Raw genomic sequence first — 19,470 nt, 5'->3', positions numbered from 1 at the left:
ATTTTGGAAAAGATTCTCATGGTACCAAGTATCGATGGATAAATAAATAAATGAATAAAAGACAAATTGAAATCAATTTGGTTCTCAAAATTGAAACTTGAAATCAATTGAAACTTGTTCATCAATTTGGACAAAGCATTGCTTTTTGTGACAACAGGAAGTACATAAAATTTGTAATGTTTGTTTTATTTAGTATTTCGGGATCAATTATGAGTTAAGTGATAAATATTAAAAGTATCGTATCATCCTAATCCCACAATCAATTGATAATACTTTACTTAAATGAAAACTCATTTCCCAATGAATTATGTATACTCTTAATAGCTGGAAATTTACAGTACAGATGTAGTTCAATCTTTATTCTTGAGAAGGAAAAAAGAGAAGTATTATAGTGGAGTGACGCTATAAATTCTTCGGTGGCCATCTCACCTTCAACTTTAGGAGAGATGGAATAGTAAAATCAAAGAGAGATGGACACCTTTCATTAACACGCATTGACTTATCAAAGATGATAGGGTTCTTAAAAGAAATTAAAAACAGGTGATTTACTTAAAATTCTACTTAAATTTTATAGAATGTATAAAAACGTACATTTCGTTTCATGCAAAATTACATAATTATTTGATTTCAACTCGAAATTTAGATTACTGCAGTCAATTTAGAGCCAAAACCAAGTTTTTCTTACGTAAGCATGGAAGAGGGTTTGTGATTTACTTATTTTTGTTAACAAAGGAAGAGAGGGAGTTCAAAATTGGCAGAAATATGCTTACGTAATATTTGAATTGCCCCTAAGTACATACTTGTCTTATGCACATTTAAAAATAAAATCATTTATCAATTTAGAGCAGGGTATACAATTTTAAAGCGAAAGTTTCTTTTTTGTTTTATTATCTTTAATAGATTTGGCTGAATTTCGAAAAAACATTTTAGGTGAATTTATGCTTGAAATTAAATTATAGACTTAGAAAAAAGTGCTATTTTCGTAAAATTTCTAAATCATTCTCTAAATATTTTAATTAAAGCTTTTTACCGGGTTTTTATTATTTGTTTGAAAACATTTTTGTAATGCTTTCTAAGGAAGCGAAAGCTTGTTTTACTAACTTTCTGTTAATTATATATTTATTTTCACTGTGTACGTCAATTAATAACTTTGTTTTCTTCAGAAAAGAAAACCAGCATTGTCCATGTAACCAAAATTATTTATTTTTTCAAATAATTTAAAAACGCAAATTTTTTTTCTAGCTATAATTCGTATTTGCATGAACAATTTTGCTAATTGAATACATTTTAAAAATACAAGGAACTACGCTAGATTTTACGCTTGCTAGTTTTGTAACTTTTTCTCCCTCAATGCTTTAAATACGTTTTTTGCTTTTAGTAGATATATAACTTAAAATAAATAACACTATTATTAATTTAGTTTTAGTATAGTTTTGATTTTTTTAGAGTAATTTTCAATCAAACTATTAAGCCTTAAAATTTACACTTTCAATCAGTAAAATTGAAAGTATTTTTTGTTCAGCATGAAATATACAATAGCAATAGATTTATGATACTCTATTTATTATTCACTCATTTTTAAAAAACTGAAATTTGAGTAAGTTCTTTAGAAAACTCATTTATAAATTTACTAATCTATTATACTGCTAAAAGTGTTTGCGTTTTGTTTGACTAAGACAAAATTAGTTGTTAATTTGTGCATGTAATGTTGTAAAAAAATGGAATTTATTCTAACTAAATTATTAAATTTGCATTTATTGCATAGAGTTTCTGAATAACTTTCATAGAAAAACATTTGATCGTCATACTTTATTTTAATACAATTTTATGCTATCAACTGTATTTTTTTGACAATTCATGAATCGAAGTTTATATGAGGATATACACTATTATTGCTGATTATGTGTACTGTTTTTTATTCCATGCATTAAATAATTGAAACTTATAATAAAATTGTATGCATGTCCCTATAAGTTTCAGCTTAAAGATATTTTTGGAAATCAATTAGTTTGCTATTTTAAGTTAAAATATCTCAACGATAAAATATATGGCTTTCTAAAATATTTAAAATGAATTTCCCATCAACGTTCCTCTATCAGTATTTTAGTTTATTGTAATCTTTTTGGAAATACAAAATTTTAATAAAACTTTTAAAAAATCTAAGATAAAGTGGTGGTTAGTGCTGTTACATTATGAAGTATTTGAATTTTTAATTTTAATCTTCAGGTAATTAGGTAAAAATAATAGGTGGTGAATTAATTATTTAATTCACTCTGAGGATTAATCCTTAGCTACCCCAAATTTGAAAAAAAAGTGAAAAATTATGCTCATTTATAGAAATTAAAAGTTTGTTAATGAACTGTTAAATACTTATATTTTATGTTTCTAATTCATAAACACAATCAATGTATACATTTTTAAATATTTAATGTGTATATTTATATATTATCATTCTTATAAAATTAACCAAATACTTTGTTGAGAGAAAGAAGTAACATTAAAATAAAATTATTAATTCATCTATACTAAACCATATAGATTTAGCTTTTTTAAAAGATAATTCGAGCAAATAAGCTCAATTAAAAAAAAAAAAAAAGTTTAAAAATTGGAGGGGAAAAAACGAGTTTAATCAGTCTTCAAAAAAGTTAACAAAGACAGGCGCATCAGAGAATAGGTATCAAAACTAATATTTTAGGGACTTAAATATTATAATTTATGCGTTTTAATTGTACCAACACAATTAAAGCAACATTTTAAATCAAAAGTTTAAAAGCTTCTAATTGCTTCTCTTAACTATTGAAATGTTTAAGATCTCAGTTGAGCAAAAAAAGAAAACAAATCAAAACAATAAGTATTTAAATCGCTTAAAACATACAATAAAAATTACTCAACACTTAAGAAAAGGATAGTAAACAAATTTTTTGCATACATTTCACTCGTACATGGGTGAAATTGAATACGCGGAATTTATGAAGCACAGAAATACATAAAAACAAATAAAACAGCAGAGTAACGGAATAATAAAATTAAAGTGAAACCTGTGTAAAGGTTTTGCATTTTCTGAGCATTGCTTTAGTGGCCAACTTTGGTGGTCTTACTCGTCAACTATAATAGCATGAGTCATTGCTTCTTTTTCCTTATCATTTTTGATGTGATGTAATTCTTATATTCAAACTATTCATGTTGCTCATCTTGTTCAATTCCTTATATGTTATCAACAAAATAAAAACAGAAGCAATTAATTTTTTTTAAATATAGCTTAAAAATTTTATTTAAAAAATGAAAGAAGAAATGAAATTAATTTCTAAAATGAGTTACAATTTGGTACATAAATTTAATATTAAACTAATTAATTAGCATTAAAAAATATCTAATATTTTGCAATAATATATATATATATATATATATATATATACACTCTACCCACTCACTCCTACTCTACTCGACTTTAAACAAATTTTCAAAAAAGTTTGAAAAATTTTGTACCATTCCTCTATGAAAGCTACCTTCAGGTCGTTCAAAGAAGTTTATTGGAAACACACGTTTTCTGTAGAATTACGATCAGTACTATACCTTTTCCATCTAAGGACCTAGATTTTTTCATTCTGAAACCAAATTTTAGTTGTTTGAGACACATGGCGTGGCATGTGTTGCTGAAATTTCAAGTCTGACTCCTCTAATTGTGGACCAAAAGGTGTAAAGTTTTAGTAAAGTAGTTATTGATAAAAACTAGAGTCTATTTTTCCAGAAATTCGCTGCAGCTCACATTTACCATCATACGCAAAAGCTCCCCACACAATCACCGAGCTACCAGCCATTTGCCTACGAGAAGAAATCAGGAGGTGTTCGCAAATCATGTCAGTCGTAATTATTACCATTCTGACCATTCATATTGAACTTCTTTTCGTCTTTATTTTTTCCAAGCAGGGTCATGACTTTTCCTTGTCCATTTTAACCTGTCTTCATTTTGAGGCTTTAAAAGGCATTGCTTTTTTTTTTAATTTTTGAAGAACAGCGTTTGAATCTGACCTCTCAGTGCGTCAGACTGTTGTGTGGGGGATCGTTATACTTGCAATCATTATTTTGCGAGCAGACAAGTTCTTTTTCGTTGCGAGTTGGAAAATATATCTAATTTTACGCTTACTGCCAGATCATTTATAGAATCTCTTTTGCTTAAAACATAATGAATAGCAGTTTTAAAACTTTTAATTAATTTACATATTAGACTCTCTGATTTTCCAGGGCCTTTAAGAATGTGGCATTGTGAATTTTCTTATGAAAATAAATAATTTCATTTTCTATAACACTATCGTTTGCGTTTTCTGCGTTTCAAAGTTACATACGATTCTCAAAGAAAAAATAAAAAGATTTTGAAAACTCAAACGATTTTGAAAAAAGAAATAGGTGGTGTTATACTTATGTGTAACACTCAGATTTTTAAAAAATCGTTTGCTGTGAGAAGCAACTTTTTGATTTATTTCAGAAAATATTACTTATTTCGGTTACTTCAACATTTTAAAATTATTTCTTTTATGCCATGTTCTATAAAAATGAATGATATTTGGGGTGGTCTCATAATTTTGTAACATTCTGTATTTCAGTGGTCAACATACAAAATAGACAGGTTAACATATTACAAATGTTTTGTCCGATGTATTATGTAATTAATATCAACAATGACAGACGATAAAACTAATTAGTTTACAACTTGACACATTTAACGTTTCAAAATTTAAACTTTTAATAATATCTATTAAGAGCATAGCTAAAACAACTTAAAAAAGGAACGATACTGAAATTTAACAAATTTGTGCTTTTTAGCTTCCTTTTTAAATGAAAAAAAATAGAACTCTACGTGTATAACCATGTTATGCTTTTATGCCCATATAATTGTTGAAGCCTTATATTTGTGCATTTACAGTAAAAACTTAATCTTTCTTTATTCAAACATCCATAGTGTTTACCGAAGACTATCAATAGGGAAAAAAAGCTACTATCTCGTAATATTAAAACTGTTGATTGGTTGATATAGAATTATAAAAGACATGTAAAGTAGAGGGAATGTAATAGCCTAAAGTAAAATGGCCAAAGTGTCCATGATGGTACAAAAAATTAATTTCCCGACTATCGTATTTCGAATTATTGTATACTGTATTGTATTTCGAATAAGGATTAGGTATACTTTGCACTATGCAAATTAATGCACAAAAAAGTATTTGTGCATTATTTATTATTATTTTTTTTAGTCCATATAACATAAAGTATTTCCTATCTTTTATAGATATTTTGGTGAAAACGTGCCTCTTTTCGGAAGGGGGGATAAATTTTTTTTGCCTTGGTCATATAATTTTAATACCTTTTTTTATATATTTATTTTTCTTACTGTGTCTCACATTAATCGGTCTCGTAACCTAAGACAAAAAGAGTATATTCTTAAACCGTAGCTTTTCCTCCTATTCCTTCCTTCCTTCCTCAATGGCACGACAGCCCCGGGTGGGCCCTGGCCTTCTCAATCAACTTCCTCCAGGCCTGCCTCCGCCTGGCAGTTGTCTTCCAGTTTGAGACTTTTAAGACTGAAAAGTCTCTTTCCACGCAGTGGGCCCATCTCAGCTTTGGTCGACCTCTGGGCCTTGATCCGATGGGCTGAGCCAAAAAGATTATGTTTGTCGAACGCTCTCTGTTCATTCGAATGATGTGACCAGCCCATTTAATTCTTTGGATTTTTACATACTTGACAACATCAGGCTCTCTGAAAGCCCGATAGAGTTCTGAGTTTGAACGTCTGTACCAAGTACCATCAACTTGTTTGCCCCCAAAAATGGATCTTAGGATCCGACGTTCGAAGATTCCCAAGGAATTCTCATCTTTCTGTGTTGTTGTCCAAGTTTCTGAGGCATATGTTAGGATAGGTCTGATTAAGCATTTATAAATTAACAGTTTAGTATCTCTTTTTAGTAGGTTTGATTTTAAATATTTTTTTAATCCATAGAAACATTTACTTGCACTATTGATTCTTCTTTGTATTTCGGGTGCGATATTGCCATTAACGTTGACTTCAGAACCAAGATAAACAAAACTGTTTACTTTTTCAAACTTGTATTCACCAATTTGCAAGTGAGTTGTAGAATCAGTTATTTTGGTGCATTGCATGTACTTGGTTTTCTCCTGGTTAATAGTGAGATGCATTTTTTCTGCCTCTTTTTCCATGGATAGAAAGGCTTGCTTTAAGTCAGATTGTGTTCGAGCTATGATGTCAATGTCATCGGCAAAAGCGAAAATTTGGACAGACTTATGAAAGATATGTCCTCTGGTATTGATTCCTGAATCTCTGATAATTTTTTCTAATGCCAAATTGAAGAGTAGGCATGCCAAAGCATCGCCTTGCCTTACACCATTTTTTACCTCCATTGGTTCCGAGAAGTCATTTTGGATTTTAACTTTCTGCATGGTCTTACACAGTGTAAGTGTGGTGAGTCGTACAAGCTTGTCCGGGATATTGAATTCTCGCATAGCTTCAATGAGTCGCTTCCGGTTTACACTGTCGTAAGCAGTTTTGAAATCCACAAATAGGTGGTGGGTACCAATTCCAAATTCCCTGGTCTTTTCCAGAATCTGTCTTATGCAAAATATTTGGTCAGTTGTAGACCTGCCCTTCCTAAAACCGCACTGGTATTCACCAATGATGTTTTCTACATAGGGGCTAAGTCTGTTAAATAGAATTTTTGAAAAGACTTTATATGCAGTGCAGAGCATGCTGATACCCCGGTAGTTTGAACATTCAAGAATGTCTCCTTTTTTGTGTATAAGACAAACAGTGCTGTGTTTCCATTCTTCCGGGAGTATCTCTTTTTCCCATACTGATGTTAGAATATTATGTATGGCCTTTAACCCATCTGGTCCTGAGTTTTTTAAGAATTCTGGTGATATCAAATCTGGGCCAGGAGCCTTGTTGTTCTTAAGTTTTTGAACTGCTTCTTCAACCTCAATCATTGAAAGAGGTGCTATACACTCTTGGTTAACGTTTGGTGAACAGGACTCTGTCTGAACGCACTCTACATTAAGTAGGTTGTCGAAGTGTTCATTCCACCTATTGAGAATGTCTGTTTTATCGCTTAAAATATCTCCATCTTTATTTCTGCAAAGGTTAGTTCTAGGTTTGAACTCTTGACGACCAAAGTTAATGCCACGAAAGAAAGCTCTGCTCTCATTAGACCCTCGGAGATGTTCGACATCCTTAAAGAGGTCTTCGTGAAAAAACTTTTTCTTCAACCTATGAACTTTCTTTTCTTCTCTTCTTGCAGTTTTGTATTTCTCTACTGATGCTCTTGAGTGTTTTTTACTGAGCATCATATTATATGCATCGTTTTTTCTTTGGGTCGCGTTGCGACATTCTGTATCAAACCAATCCTTTTTCTCAGCTCTTTTTATTTTGCTTATTACATTATCACATGTGTCCAATAGGGCTTCTTTGAAAGAAGTCCACTTTCCATCTATGCAATCAATATTTTCGATTGCTTTTTCATCAAGCTTCATAGTTAGTTGTGACTGAAAGTCATCCCTGACTCTAGGGGTCTTTAATTGTTCGCAGTCAAATTTCTCAAGACGTTTCCCATGACATTTACGTGCATTAGATAGTTTGGCCTTGATCCTGCTCATTACCATGTAATGGTCTGAGTCAAAGTTGGCCCCACGATAGGTTCTAATATCTTGTATGTCCGTCATATGTCTGGAGTCTATCAATATATGGTCGATCTGGTTGGAGGTATCTCCATCTGGTGATCTCCAGGTCGTTTGGTGAATTCTCTTGTGTTGGAAAAAGGTGCTGGATATGACCATGCTATGTTCTGCAGCGAAGTGAATGAGCCTCTGTCCATTGTCATTTGTTGTTTCGTGCAGGCTGTATTTTCCAATAGTGGGCCTGTGCTCAGCTTCCTTTCCAATTTTAGCATTTAAGTCACCCAAAATAATTTTGATGTCGTTTTGTGGACAGGAGTTATATAGAGAATGCAGGTTCTCATAGAAAAGTTCTTTCTCGTCTTCATCCTTGTCTTCAGTAGGTGCGTGGGCATTTATAAGACTGTAATTAAAGAATTTTCCTCTTAGCCTAATTTTACATAACCTTGAAGACTTTGGCACGAAATCCATGACAAGATGCCGAATGTGTTTGCCCACAACAAAACCCGTTCCAAAAATATGCCTCTTCTTATCACAGCTATAGAAGATTGTGTGATTTCTCTTCTCCATTATTCCATCGTTAAGCCACCTCATCTCTTGCAGAGCCATTACATCAGCCTTGTAATTATCCAGCTGTTCCGTTAAGAGTTGCAGCCCTTTGTTTTTATACAAAGAGCGAATGTTCCATGTTCCGATTCTCAGTTCCATGTAAGATTTGCCAGGTCGTCTTCTAAATTTCGGTCCGGAATCATTGACTTGAGACTTCGCAACAAGATTTTTTTACAGGGTAGGGTTGTTAGCCCTACGCCCAACCCCCAACCTGGAGGACCAGTCCCCTGATATAATCTCCAGGGGCAGGGTACCCGGCTATACCCCCGGACACTGGGTGCCCATTTTAGTCGCCTTCTACGACACGCATGAGCTACGTTGGGACTAGATTCTTAATCCCCGGTCACCACACGGGGCTTCCTCCTATTCCATCTATAGAAAATTATTCTTGCCGCCAAACTCTCGAATTCGATCTTTAACATTTTGATTACTTTACCTTATTATCCGAACATCAGTCCCCATATTGATAAAATTTTGAATAAAACTGAAGCTTAAAGTCGTTTTTTCTCTGTTAATAAACTAAATCTCACCAACCTTAAAGACCCCATTTTATTTTATTTTAAAACCGTTGTCGCTTATTACCGTTCCAATTTTAAGTTTACTATTACCAATATTCAGTTCTGCAGCTTTGTAATTTTGATCTTAATCCAGAAGACAAGAGAACTCCTGGATCAAGTATTAGGACTAACTAGCCTTTGTAGAAGACTTTTTGATTTAACTAACCCACATTCACCTCACATGGGGAACCACTCACGTAGGAAAACCTCCCACTGTTAGCTTGAAGGCAAATGGATTTCAACCCATGATCCGTCTTCCCCACTGATGATATTTTACGTCAGCATTGTGGTCAGTATGAGTCTGGTGCAGAATTCGTATCAACCAGCTATCTCAGGGATTCGAACCCGGGTCTCCTCAATGGAAGGCTAAAGGTCTACGCAACCCCGACTCAAATACTCTATTGCTGATATTAATAGCTTTGGTATTCATCAAATTTTCGTGATAATGTGGTCTTGCATATATTTCATTTCCTTTTATTATCAGCGTTGAATAGCCGATCCAATTCTGGATGTGCAACTATCAACATTCAACTTCATAACTTTGTAATTTTGAACCCAACCCAGAAGAAAAGGGAACTCCGGGGACAAGCATTGGGACAAACTAACATTCATGGAGGAAATTTTTTGTTGAACTAACCCACATTTGCGCTACATGGAAAGGGAAACAACGAAAACCTCACACGGCAAGTTCGACGACAAGGGAATTTTAACCCATGAATCGGCTAACACTGAGGATATTTTTTACTTTAAGGTTCTTATTTATAGAGCCGAAAATATAGTATGTCTGTACTTTGTTTTGTGGTTTATTCAGGCTTTTTCTTGCTTAGTTAATAAGAATGGTGAAATAGTAGTAATAAAAAAAATAAGGAAAAAAAAACTGTTGCAAAAGTCTACTTGAGATTCCCAGTAAGGAAGTCTGAATTAAAATAAGATTAAAATATTATTTAAAATTGCTAGTTTCTTAAAACAAAACCAACAAACATTTAATTAATATCTACAAGTATAGTAATAAAATTTAATCAAACATTTGATGGTATAAGGCCTTTCACAATGCACAGAAAGAAAAGCTATTTCTTCCTCTTTTTTCCTCCGGTAAAAAAATATTGGCTTTCATTAGGTTTATATATTTTTAAAAAAAAATCTTTTATTTCTATTGAGTAAATCCCAAGTTTCTGATTCAGTATCTCATCTTTAAGAAACTTTATAACTTTTTTGCTGAAGAAAGTATAGATTATAAGTTTTTTCATTTATTGTTTAGCCAGAAGCTAAGGCTTTTGAAACATGACCTTTGTAAACATTTCTGGCAAGAATTGATTTCCAATGAGACCGTGTTAGATTTTCCAATTATTTTTAGGCTTAGCTCACTTTTATAAGGAACAATATATAAAAAAAATATTTACTTTTAAAATAATACTTCGTCCGTTTTTTGTGAATGAAAATGAACCTTGAGTATTAAACAGTAAAGATGAAGGAGGAAAATATATGACCTGTGCTTGAATTAAAATCAAACCAAAAGTATTAAATTATCAAATTCTTTTAAAAGTAGAGCAGAAAATGGATTTAAAGTGCTTTATTGACCTAAAGTAAGCGAACAACCTTGGGGGCATAGAATGTAACTGGCAGAGCATGAAAATATCATACAGAAATATTTATTTAATTTCAATGTATTAGATGTATAGTACGACAAAAAAATAATGGACCACCCTAAATAACTTTTGATCTAATGATCAGATCTTCCCGTTCTAGAACTCAAGCTTAATGGTTTGAGGTGGCGACCTCAATTATGTTAATTCGCTAGTGCTGACGATGTTCCAAGTTACAAAATCTCAGACAACAATGTATACTTCCTCTGAATAAACATACCTTTTTTCCGACGAATTCTAATTTCTGACCCCCAAATAGGGGGCAGCCGCTATCTGGGAACTAAGATCCCCATAGTTTGGGTTAGGAGAGCGGTCCAAAGTTTGGACCCCTTAAGATTAATTTTACCTTTTGCTTATTTCACCCTTTTCAAGATCTTTTTAATCGAATTGAAACATGTTTTGCACGCAATTATAAAATTCATTTATCCAAAGATAATTTCATGCAAAAAATGAATTTTAGTAAGTATTTATTTCTTATTATTTTATTTAAAAAAAATAGTCGAAAAAATTTGATTAGCAATCATACAATTTTTTACCCCATTTTAAAGTATAAAAATTTACATGGCAGAATACAAAATTTGAGTGAAATTGTTCGAATATTTAATGAGAAATATAATTTTAAAGAAACCGTATATTTAAATTTCGATTTCTCAGAAATATTTTGACCGATTTCGCTCAAATTTCGCATTTTGCTAAGCATTTTCGCATTTTTACATACTTTAAAATGATGTAAAAATTAATTACCTTACAGTTCATTTTTTTTAATATACATATTATAATTAAATAAAATAATAAAAAATAGTAAATATTTACTGAAATTCATTTTTTGTATGGAATTAATTTGAGATAAACGAGCTTTATAATTGTGTGCAAAAAGTTTTTAATTCGCTTAAAAAGTTCTCGAAATATGGCTGATTACGCTAAAAGTCATATTAATATTAAGGGGTCTAAACTTTGGATCACTTTCCAGACCAAACTATGGAGACCATATTTCTTAGATTGCGGGTCATATTTTTGGGGTCAGAAACTAGAGCTCGTCGGAAAAAAGGTATGTTTATTCAGAGAAAGTACTCTTTTGTGTCTGATTTCGTAACTTAAAATATGGTATGCATTAATTAATTATCATATTTGAAGTCACCCTTTCGAAACATTAAGATTGAGTCCTGAAACGTGAGGATCAGATTGGATCAGAAATTATTCAGAGTGTTCCTTTTTCTTTGGTTCACTGTACTTATAATTCACTAGCAAACGGGTTAAAATTTGGTGTGAATGTATTATAAGACAAGAGCTCAAGGGAAGAAAAAGAAAAAAAAGGATTTTTCAGCTCTTCCTGCTATTTTTATATTAGATTTATGATGCGATAAAAACCGTGATTACGCAATAATCACAATATAATTGAGAAATAAGCTCTTTTTTTCAGTAAAACTTTATAAAAAAATAATAATTTTTTTTTAACTGAGGTAAAAGCTGTTGGGTGTATATAAAAATGTAACATAACAAAGATTAACAAGTTTGAAAGTTGAAGAAAAATGTTTGAGGATTGCTAAAAATAAACCAAGAAAATTGATAAGTTCTAATGCTATCAAATAGCAATGCGTTAGATAACTGCTGTTCGAATGGGTGATTAACTTTGAATTTTAAATAGAAATAGCCAGAAGTGCAATTCAAATACAATATTTTATCCATTTATAAAAAAATTTTGCTAATTTCTTTTGCTCAAGAAAACACGTAGCAGCACATAAGCTATGCGCAAAAATTTTTTTAAAGTAGAAAGTCACTAACTTTTGCGCATGATTATTTTTATCATGGTATTCAAAGCATCAAATAATATTTATGAAATAACTCTTTAAAAAAGTTAAATATTTAACGAATATTTTTCTATACAAAACAAATGGTTATTAACTACTATTGAGACCTATAACAGATATTTTAATGACGTACGGTTTTAAGGTGAGGAAAATAATTGCTTATTTTTGGGCGTATTTATTTGCTTATTTAACGCATATTATTCATTATTCATGGCGCACAGTAAAAGCTGTAGACCATGTTGCTATTTGCTAAATCACTATCAGTTCAAAATCAGAACATAGAAACTAATGAATTAACATTATGAAGTAAAAAAAGATTAGCAAATAGGCAATTATTATGATTTGTCATTCATATCATACAAAAGAAAAAAAATTGTTTCATATCATTAGGTCTAAAAAATCATGATTAGGTTTAAATCATTAGGCTTCTTCTTACGACCAAGTATTTAGTATTAAATGCTTCACTACTTTTCTACACTTTTTTCTGTGATCGAATCAGCACCGTAAATGATGAAGAAAGGCCTAAGTCACAAATTCAAAGCCAAATGCTGCCGGAAAAACAATTTTATAAGTTTATTAAATATAAATAAATTAACGAAATATAACAGATAATAAGTGCAGATTTTTAATAATAAAAATTAATTTCCATGTGACTGCCTTTGCAGCGATGCAGAGGCATAAACGCATATTAAAATTTTCAGCAACTGGCCTACAAGCCCGAGAGCCCAAGGAGAGAATCCTTTTCACTAATACGAAGAGATCCTACAAGTTTATAACTCTCCGAACATTGAACATCGCCAAAATCCACCGTCGGTCATGTCTGGGGCAGAATCAGCACAAGCGGTAAAATACCTATGGTTTTTGTGGATAAGGGCATTAAAATGAATCAAAAAGTGTACTTCCGTGGGCCAAAAAGCGCATCGACAATGTAAATTAGGCATTTTAGCAAGACTACGCATCAGCTCACAAGGCGAAAAAGACACAAGAGTTGTGCAAGACGCATTTATCCGGACATGATATCATCTGCTGACTGGCCACTCTGCTCACCAGATCTCAATTTCCTGGATTACGGCGTACGGTGTAGTTTGTAATCTATGTCCTACACTTAACCGGACAAAAGTTAAGACTCTCTAATGCAACTGTTTCGGCGGGGATAAAATAGATAAAAATTAAAAGACTTGCGGGCTGCCCGTTTGAGCCTCAGAATCACTGAAAATGGCGAACTTTTGAAAGTCTGCTTTTTTTATTATTATTTGTTATTAGAAGAAGTCTGCTTTTTTGATTATTATATGTTATATGTTTATTTATTTTTAATAAAATTTTAATAACAATTGTTTGTCCTGTTTTTTTTCCCACCAAGCTTCATAAAATTTTTTACATTTTGCTTAATTTTAAACTTAGCATAAACTTTTATAGGCCATTTTTTACATTTACAAAATACAAAATTTACTATTTAGATTTGATGTTTAATTTAAGCATTTAGCTAATATGTAAACATATGGCTCAGAAGTGTAAGAAAAATTAATAATAAGTAAATATTTCAAGCGTTAAGGATTCATAAATTAAACTTAATTTTTTATGATAAATTGTTTCGAGTGAAATATTATAATTCGTCTTGGAATCTAGCCCTTCTTTTTTTCTTTAATTTTGACAAAATTTTAGAGTTTAATAATTTCATGATATTTTGCAATGTGACATCATACTTTGTATTTTTTTTTAACATTATAAATTATAAGCAGTTTTTTCAAGTAGAATTAAAAAATATATATTTATTTAACTGATTATGTGACATTTAATATCATTTTTCAAAATATTGCTGAAACATTGGAACCTATGCAATAATGCGTTAAAATGAAATAAATAAATAACTAAATAATTAAATTAAAGATACGAACTATTGAAATGAGTTCTTTTTTCTATCAGAAAAAAAGTTTTGTGAGGATATAAATAAGATTTCTTACATTTTAGTTGCTAAATTATTTTTTCTTCGTCTTCATAATCGAACAATTATAATTGTTGTGTTTTGTTTGGACAAATGCCAAAAGTTATAATTTTTAGGAGTAAATTTTTTTCTTCTCATTTTTCAAAAAAATATTAAATATTTTTCAATTTTTATTTATAAGAATTACTGCTTATTTTTAAAGATTTTCATCTCAGTGTGATCGGGAACTGATGGAATCTCCAGATCTTGGAGTTCGAGGAGTTCGCCGACCCAAGTGCGCTAGGTGCCGAAATCATGGAGTTATCAGTTGGCTGAAAGGTCATAAGCGCCATTGTCGATTTAGGGACTGTGCATGTGCAAAATGTTCTTTAATTGCTGAAAGACAAAGAATCATGGCTGCACAGGTTGCTTTAAAAAGACAGCAGGCAGCTGAGGACGCCATTGCTATTGGCCTACGTGCTGTGGCTACTGGAACACCATTGTCTTATTTACCACCAGGACCTATATTTGGTCTACCAATGGATGCTAACAAGAATCTTAAGGAACAAATGCAAAGGCAAGCAAGGAAAACTCCAGGTAATTTCTTTAAGTTATTTAGTTTTAATGGTTTTTTTTTAACTACCATATTAATTCTCTTTTTGAAAAATAAATATCAGACTAATATGCTATATTAAGTTTTATTTATTATATAATTAAGAATAAATGAAATTTTACCTCCTGATACATTTGATCAGTATTTTTTAAAGCATATCTTTTTGCTGCAAGCACACTTGACAGTATGTTTATTCAGCTTACATAAAGGTAGGCTAAAATAATGGCAGGACAGGTAAAAAATTAAAAAAAAAAATTATTATTTAGGTTTGCGTAATGGATCCTTTAATCTAGGAGCCGAATACATCTTGTCGAATCGTTTTTACTTTTCATTTTTAATTTTAAAATGTTTTCCCTCTTTGAATCAGCATATAGATTCGAATTGGGCTTCGATCTATGAATTTAAATCAGTCCATTTGCGAATAACGTATTAAACTTGGGCATTTGTCGATGGCAGCTTATATTTTGCACAGCGACTCTTCGAAATTCAGTTAGTCCACATTCCTAGGTGAATTGCAATCCTTTGTGGTTACGATTCATTAAGCATTCCTGTGTTTATTGAAAATTTTGAATTAAAAAATTCATATAAGTCTGAAATGATCTTAAACATTGACAACGTAAATACTAGTTAGGCTTAGCTAAGCCTAATAAGGCGACAAAGTAACAAACTACTAGGCCTAGCTAAGCCTTATGAGGTAGCGAAGTAACATAGAATACAAATATTAGTACATATTATTATTATAGTTAGTTATTATAGTACTTATTATAGTAATATTAGTACCTACAAATATTAGTAGCTCTTTCTCCTCTTCTTTTGTGTCTCAGAACTTTAAAAGTTTTTTTTTTCCTAATTGTTTAGTTTAAAGACACAAACTCCGAAAAGAAGACGATTGTGTATAATTTGAAGTATTAAGTATTAAAAGAAGATGTTTGTCTTTTTCAAAACTAGTAACCCAAAATTTCAAGAAGATAAAACAAATCTAACTTGCTCCTAACAAATAGGTAAATAAATGCAAAAGATTTATTATTTAGCTATGTAGTTATTTTTCTTTATAATTTTCAGTTGCTACAGTATTGTACACTCTTGGAATATAACTGTAAATTCTACAGAAAAAAAAAACATAATATTTTAATAAAAAATTTGTTCAAAGATAACTACAGATTTTTTCTGTAGTCGCTAGCAGCGTGCCGCAAAAAAAATCCCTTTTTTTTTCTCCTTTTTTTACGGAATTTTTCTGTATATTTGACGGTTTAAAGCTGTTTTTCAAAAAACAATTCTTCCCTATTTTTTAAGCTAATCATAAACGGATCAAAGCTGACAATCTAGTTTTTGCCATGCAGTTTTGCATACATGAGAAAACTTCATGTTTCTTCAAACACTTTTACTATTATTTTCTATACATGCTCGTACTTTTCAGACACTTGTACTTTTGATAGTAATTTAATCCGGAATTTCTTACAGTGGATAGACGTAAAATTTATTTTTTTAAAAATTCAATTCAAAATTCAAAGAACTTGGTAGTTGAAAAAAATTATACGAAAACACTAATGCTTGAATCAAGGAAAATTAAAAACAATTAATAAAAGTACTTTTTATTACCATCTTCATTAAAAAAAGAAAGGGAAAAAAAAACGTTTCATCTCTAAGAACTCTTTAATATTTTTTCTGTGGTATGACAGACTTTGATATTTATAAAAAGTTATCACTGATTATTACAACTTGTATGCTTTTTATGGAATACTGAAATATAAATTCGGCATATATTCTCGATAACTCTGTATTTATCAATACCTCTTTTTGAATACTCTTTCCTAAGCAAAATTGTTGGGTTTTTGAGTTCTTAACTTGCGTCTTAATGATTGCCCGATTAGTCTTACCTATACCTCGTAGTTTTAAAAAATAAATGTAAATAATAGATTTATTACATTTAAATACTTTAAATTTACATTGAAGTAAGCATGGGCATTATCTACGAAATATTACTAAGTATTTTTCCCTAGCTGTCTTTGGCCGCAAGCTGCACATATGTCTTTCAATCGGGTATGCTTGCTTGTGAAGCAAAATGGTTAGCGTATGGGGGGGGGGTACGGAGGGGCTCGTACTACTTCAGTATTTTTCCAAAATGCAATTTTTTTTCTGATTTGATTGTTTAATTAAAAACGTTTTCTTAATAACTGAACAAAAATTAAGATTATTACATCCACCATCCCACTTTTTCTATTCAAAATCTCTCTCGCTTATTTTATTATTATTATTACTTATTTCGGCTTAGTTTAAATTCCTCAAAGATAAAAGGCCACTTTTAAAACGAGAAAGGGAGTTTAAATTATTGACTTAATAATCGTCTGCTTCAAAAAGCTTTTGGGATATTTTTGTTCCATGCACTAACTCGTGGGTGCTAGTAAAAGCAGCTGTTTTGAAAAAGCAGGTGAAGTGATATCGGTCTATTTTTTTAAAAGGGCAGAAAGAGATAGTTGATTACTACTTAAGATTTCGGTAATGCACCCATTTTCTGGAATGTACTCGTCCATAAATTTGATTTTTCAAAACTGGATCGTTTGTTTCATTTGAAATTTGAATTTTAACACTCGTAAGAAAAAAACAGTACCCTTAAAAATTTGACCTCTTTTAATTTTTAAAAACAAATTGCATTTCTCTTAAAGTAAGTGTAATATTATTATTTTGAGAATACAGAAAATTATTGATTTAAATTGCATTAACTACATTAATGTCTAGTAATAAAGCATAATTCTATTTTACAAATTCATAGTTACTTCTACCGGTACACTTACTAATTTTATCTGGATAAATTCAGAAATTGAATCGAAACAAAGCAGGGCATATATAATAATAATGATTGCAGAAGGAATAACCATGCAGATATTATGAAAGAAATAAAATCCTTCCCTTTCAATATAATAAATATCTTCATAAAAATAATTTATTTACATTAAACTCTTTAGTGTTAAATGTTTTATGAGAGAAATTCATTATCACACAATCATTCACACTTAAAGGAATAATAAAAGGCATGATACACTATGAATATTCATAATTCAGTCAAAACTATCGCTAATCCAGCCAAAGTGTTAATTTCACATTCAACTTTTTTTAGTGATAAGGATTTTGTTTATTCGGCATTTTTTTCCCTTTGGTTATTTATTTTTATTCTTTTAAAGTTTATATTAATTAATGTAATGCACAACCTGAATATGAAAGCGTAAAATTAAAATTGTGTTTGGGAAATACTGTTATGAGCATGGATCGAAAATTAAATTGCCCAACGTGAGCGTAGCATGCATTCGTTACCCTTATAAACCTGACCAAGCATGTAAATATTCAGAGATATCGTAAAATACCCATTAATCTCTCCTCAAATTTTGAGGAAATCCTTGAAAGCTGAGAATCAAAGTCACGGAAGAAAATTAAAAAAATAAAATCGATTTTATTTTATAAGACCTAAATAATATTGAATTTAATTATCTAAATAAGAATTTATTAAACAAAGTTTTGACATTTTTCATTTCCCTAGTAATGTTCAGTAAAAAGTTTAATTTTACATGATTCAAACGCACACATTTAGTGCCTTGTGTTAAAGTGTTTGACAATTTTTTGAATTATTTGTTCCTTCTGCGCATAAATATCAGTTTTCATAATTGTCTAAAAATTAGAATAAATAATTTGCTTTCATTTTTATGTTTATTTCTAAATAAATACTTTTGTTTCAAAATGCATTTTTACTTGATTTAGAATATTTAATTTTTGAATTGTATGACTTAATGTCACTTACTTTAATTCATTCACTCCCTAGTGTCCATGAAAATGAAAAAAGAAAATTGCTATTTTCTTTTAAAATTAAGTCTTCTTATACCTTTTGTATCCTTAAAAAATTATAATGTATCAAAAATAAAGTTTTCTTCTTTTCAAAACTATAAAAGTTCGTAGTTTTCATGTAATATGCAACAACTGTGTCTTCAAATCTATTTTTTGTCTCAAATCATGTTTTTAATAGAATTTTATTTCACTTAATTTCGATTTCTAATACAACGAAATATGACATCGAGAATCGTCTTAAAGTGTGTCCTCTTATTATTTTTTTTTAAAAAAGTATATTATTTCCTATTTTAAGGAAACGTAGAAGTAGTTATGCGTTTTTGTCAGGATATTAAAAGTTTGCGAAATGCTCGCTGGGTGGTAAATTCTCTGTACAATTTAGTAAATGCATAAATGCAATTTTATGCATTTTAGTTTCAGTGTAAATAATTGTGTTTACATATTGACTACAATTTCAGTTGTTACTTTCATTTAAGTTATAAAACATTTTTAGTAGTTTTTTTTTAAACGAACTTAGCAGTAGTGAAGGGTTTTGTTCTATAAGTTGGATAAGTAGGGGAGAGTAGGGTCAATTGTAACATTTTTTATTTAACTATTTTTATCTAACAAGAAATCCATTATATTATTAGTATTAATTGACAGACGAGTAAAGTAGACTATCCTCTACTGGACGAGCTACCGAAGCAGGGGTGTCATCACCTCTGCAGAGGATCAAAATTGTGATGGCATGTCTTCAGATCATCCTCAGGGATGTTTCCCAGACCGTCGCCAATAGCCCTTTGTGCAGCTCTAGTGCGCCGTAAATGAACAA

General features: G+C 30.6%; 2 protein-coding genes across 2 annotated transcripts in view; one reads left to right on the top strand and one right to left on the bottom strand.

The window, feature by feature from the left end:
- The window catches only part of LOC107454114 (doublesex- and mab-3-related transcription factor dmd-4), a 30,783-nt gene that overhangs the window by 3,992 nt on the left and 7,321 nt on the right, over window positions 1-19,470 (top strand). Inside the window, exon 2 of the mRNA XM_043039140.2 lies at window positions 14,436-14,809. Coding sequence (XP_042895074.1) covers window positions 14,464-14,809 — 346 coding nt within the window. The 5' untranslated portion in view covers window positions 14,436-14,463. The remainder of the gene's footprint in view (window positions 1-14,435; window positions 14,810-19,470) is intronic.
- On the bottom strand, window positions 5,473-8,382 carry LOC107456146 (transposon TX1 uncharacterized 149 kDa protein). Its single transcript, XM_043039124.1, has one exon. The coding sequence runs from the start codon at window positions 8,380-8,382 to the stop codon at window positions 5,473-5,475; it is 2,910 nt and encodes a 969-aa protein (XP_042895058.1).

This window comes from Parasteatoda tepidariorum, chromosome 3 (genome assembly GCF_043381705.1).
Source record: "Parasteatoda tepidariorum isolate YZ-2023 chromosome 3, CAS_Ptep_4.0, whole genome shotgun sequence".
In the NCBI taxonomy this organism is placed as follows: domain Eukaryota; kingdom Metazoa; phylum Arthropoda; class Arachnida; order Araneae; family Theridiidae; genus Parasteatoda; species Parasteatoda tepidariorum.
Note: the sequence above shows the minus strand (reverse complement) of the source record. Positions and strands in the feature narration are given on the sequence as shown.

What these genes read in the sequence shown, in the direction of transcription:
- LOC107456146 (XM_043039124.1), bottom strand. Translation starts at nt 8,382, where the DNA reads ATGGAACTGAGAATCGGAACATGGAACATTCGCTCTTTGTATAAAAAC.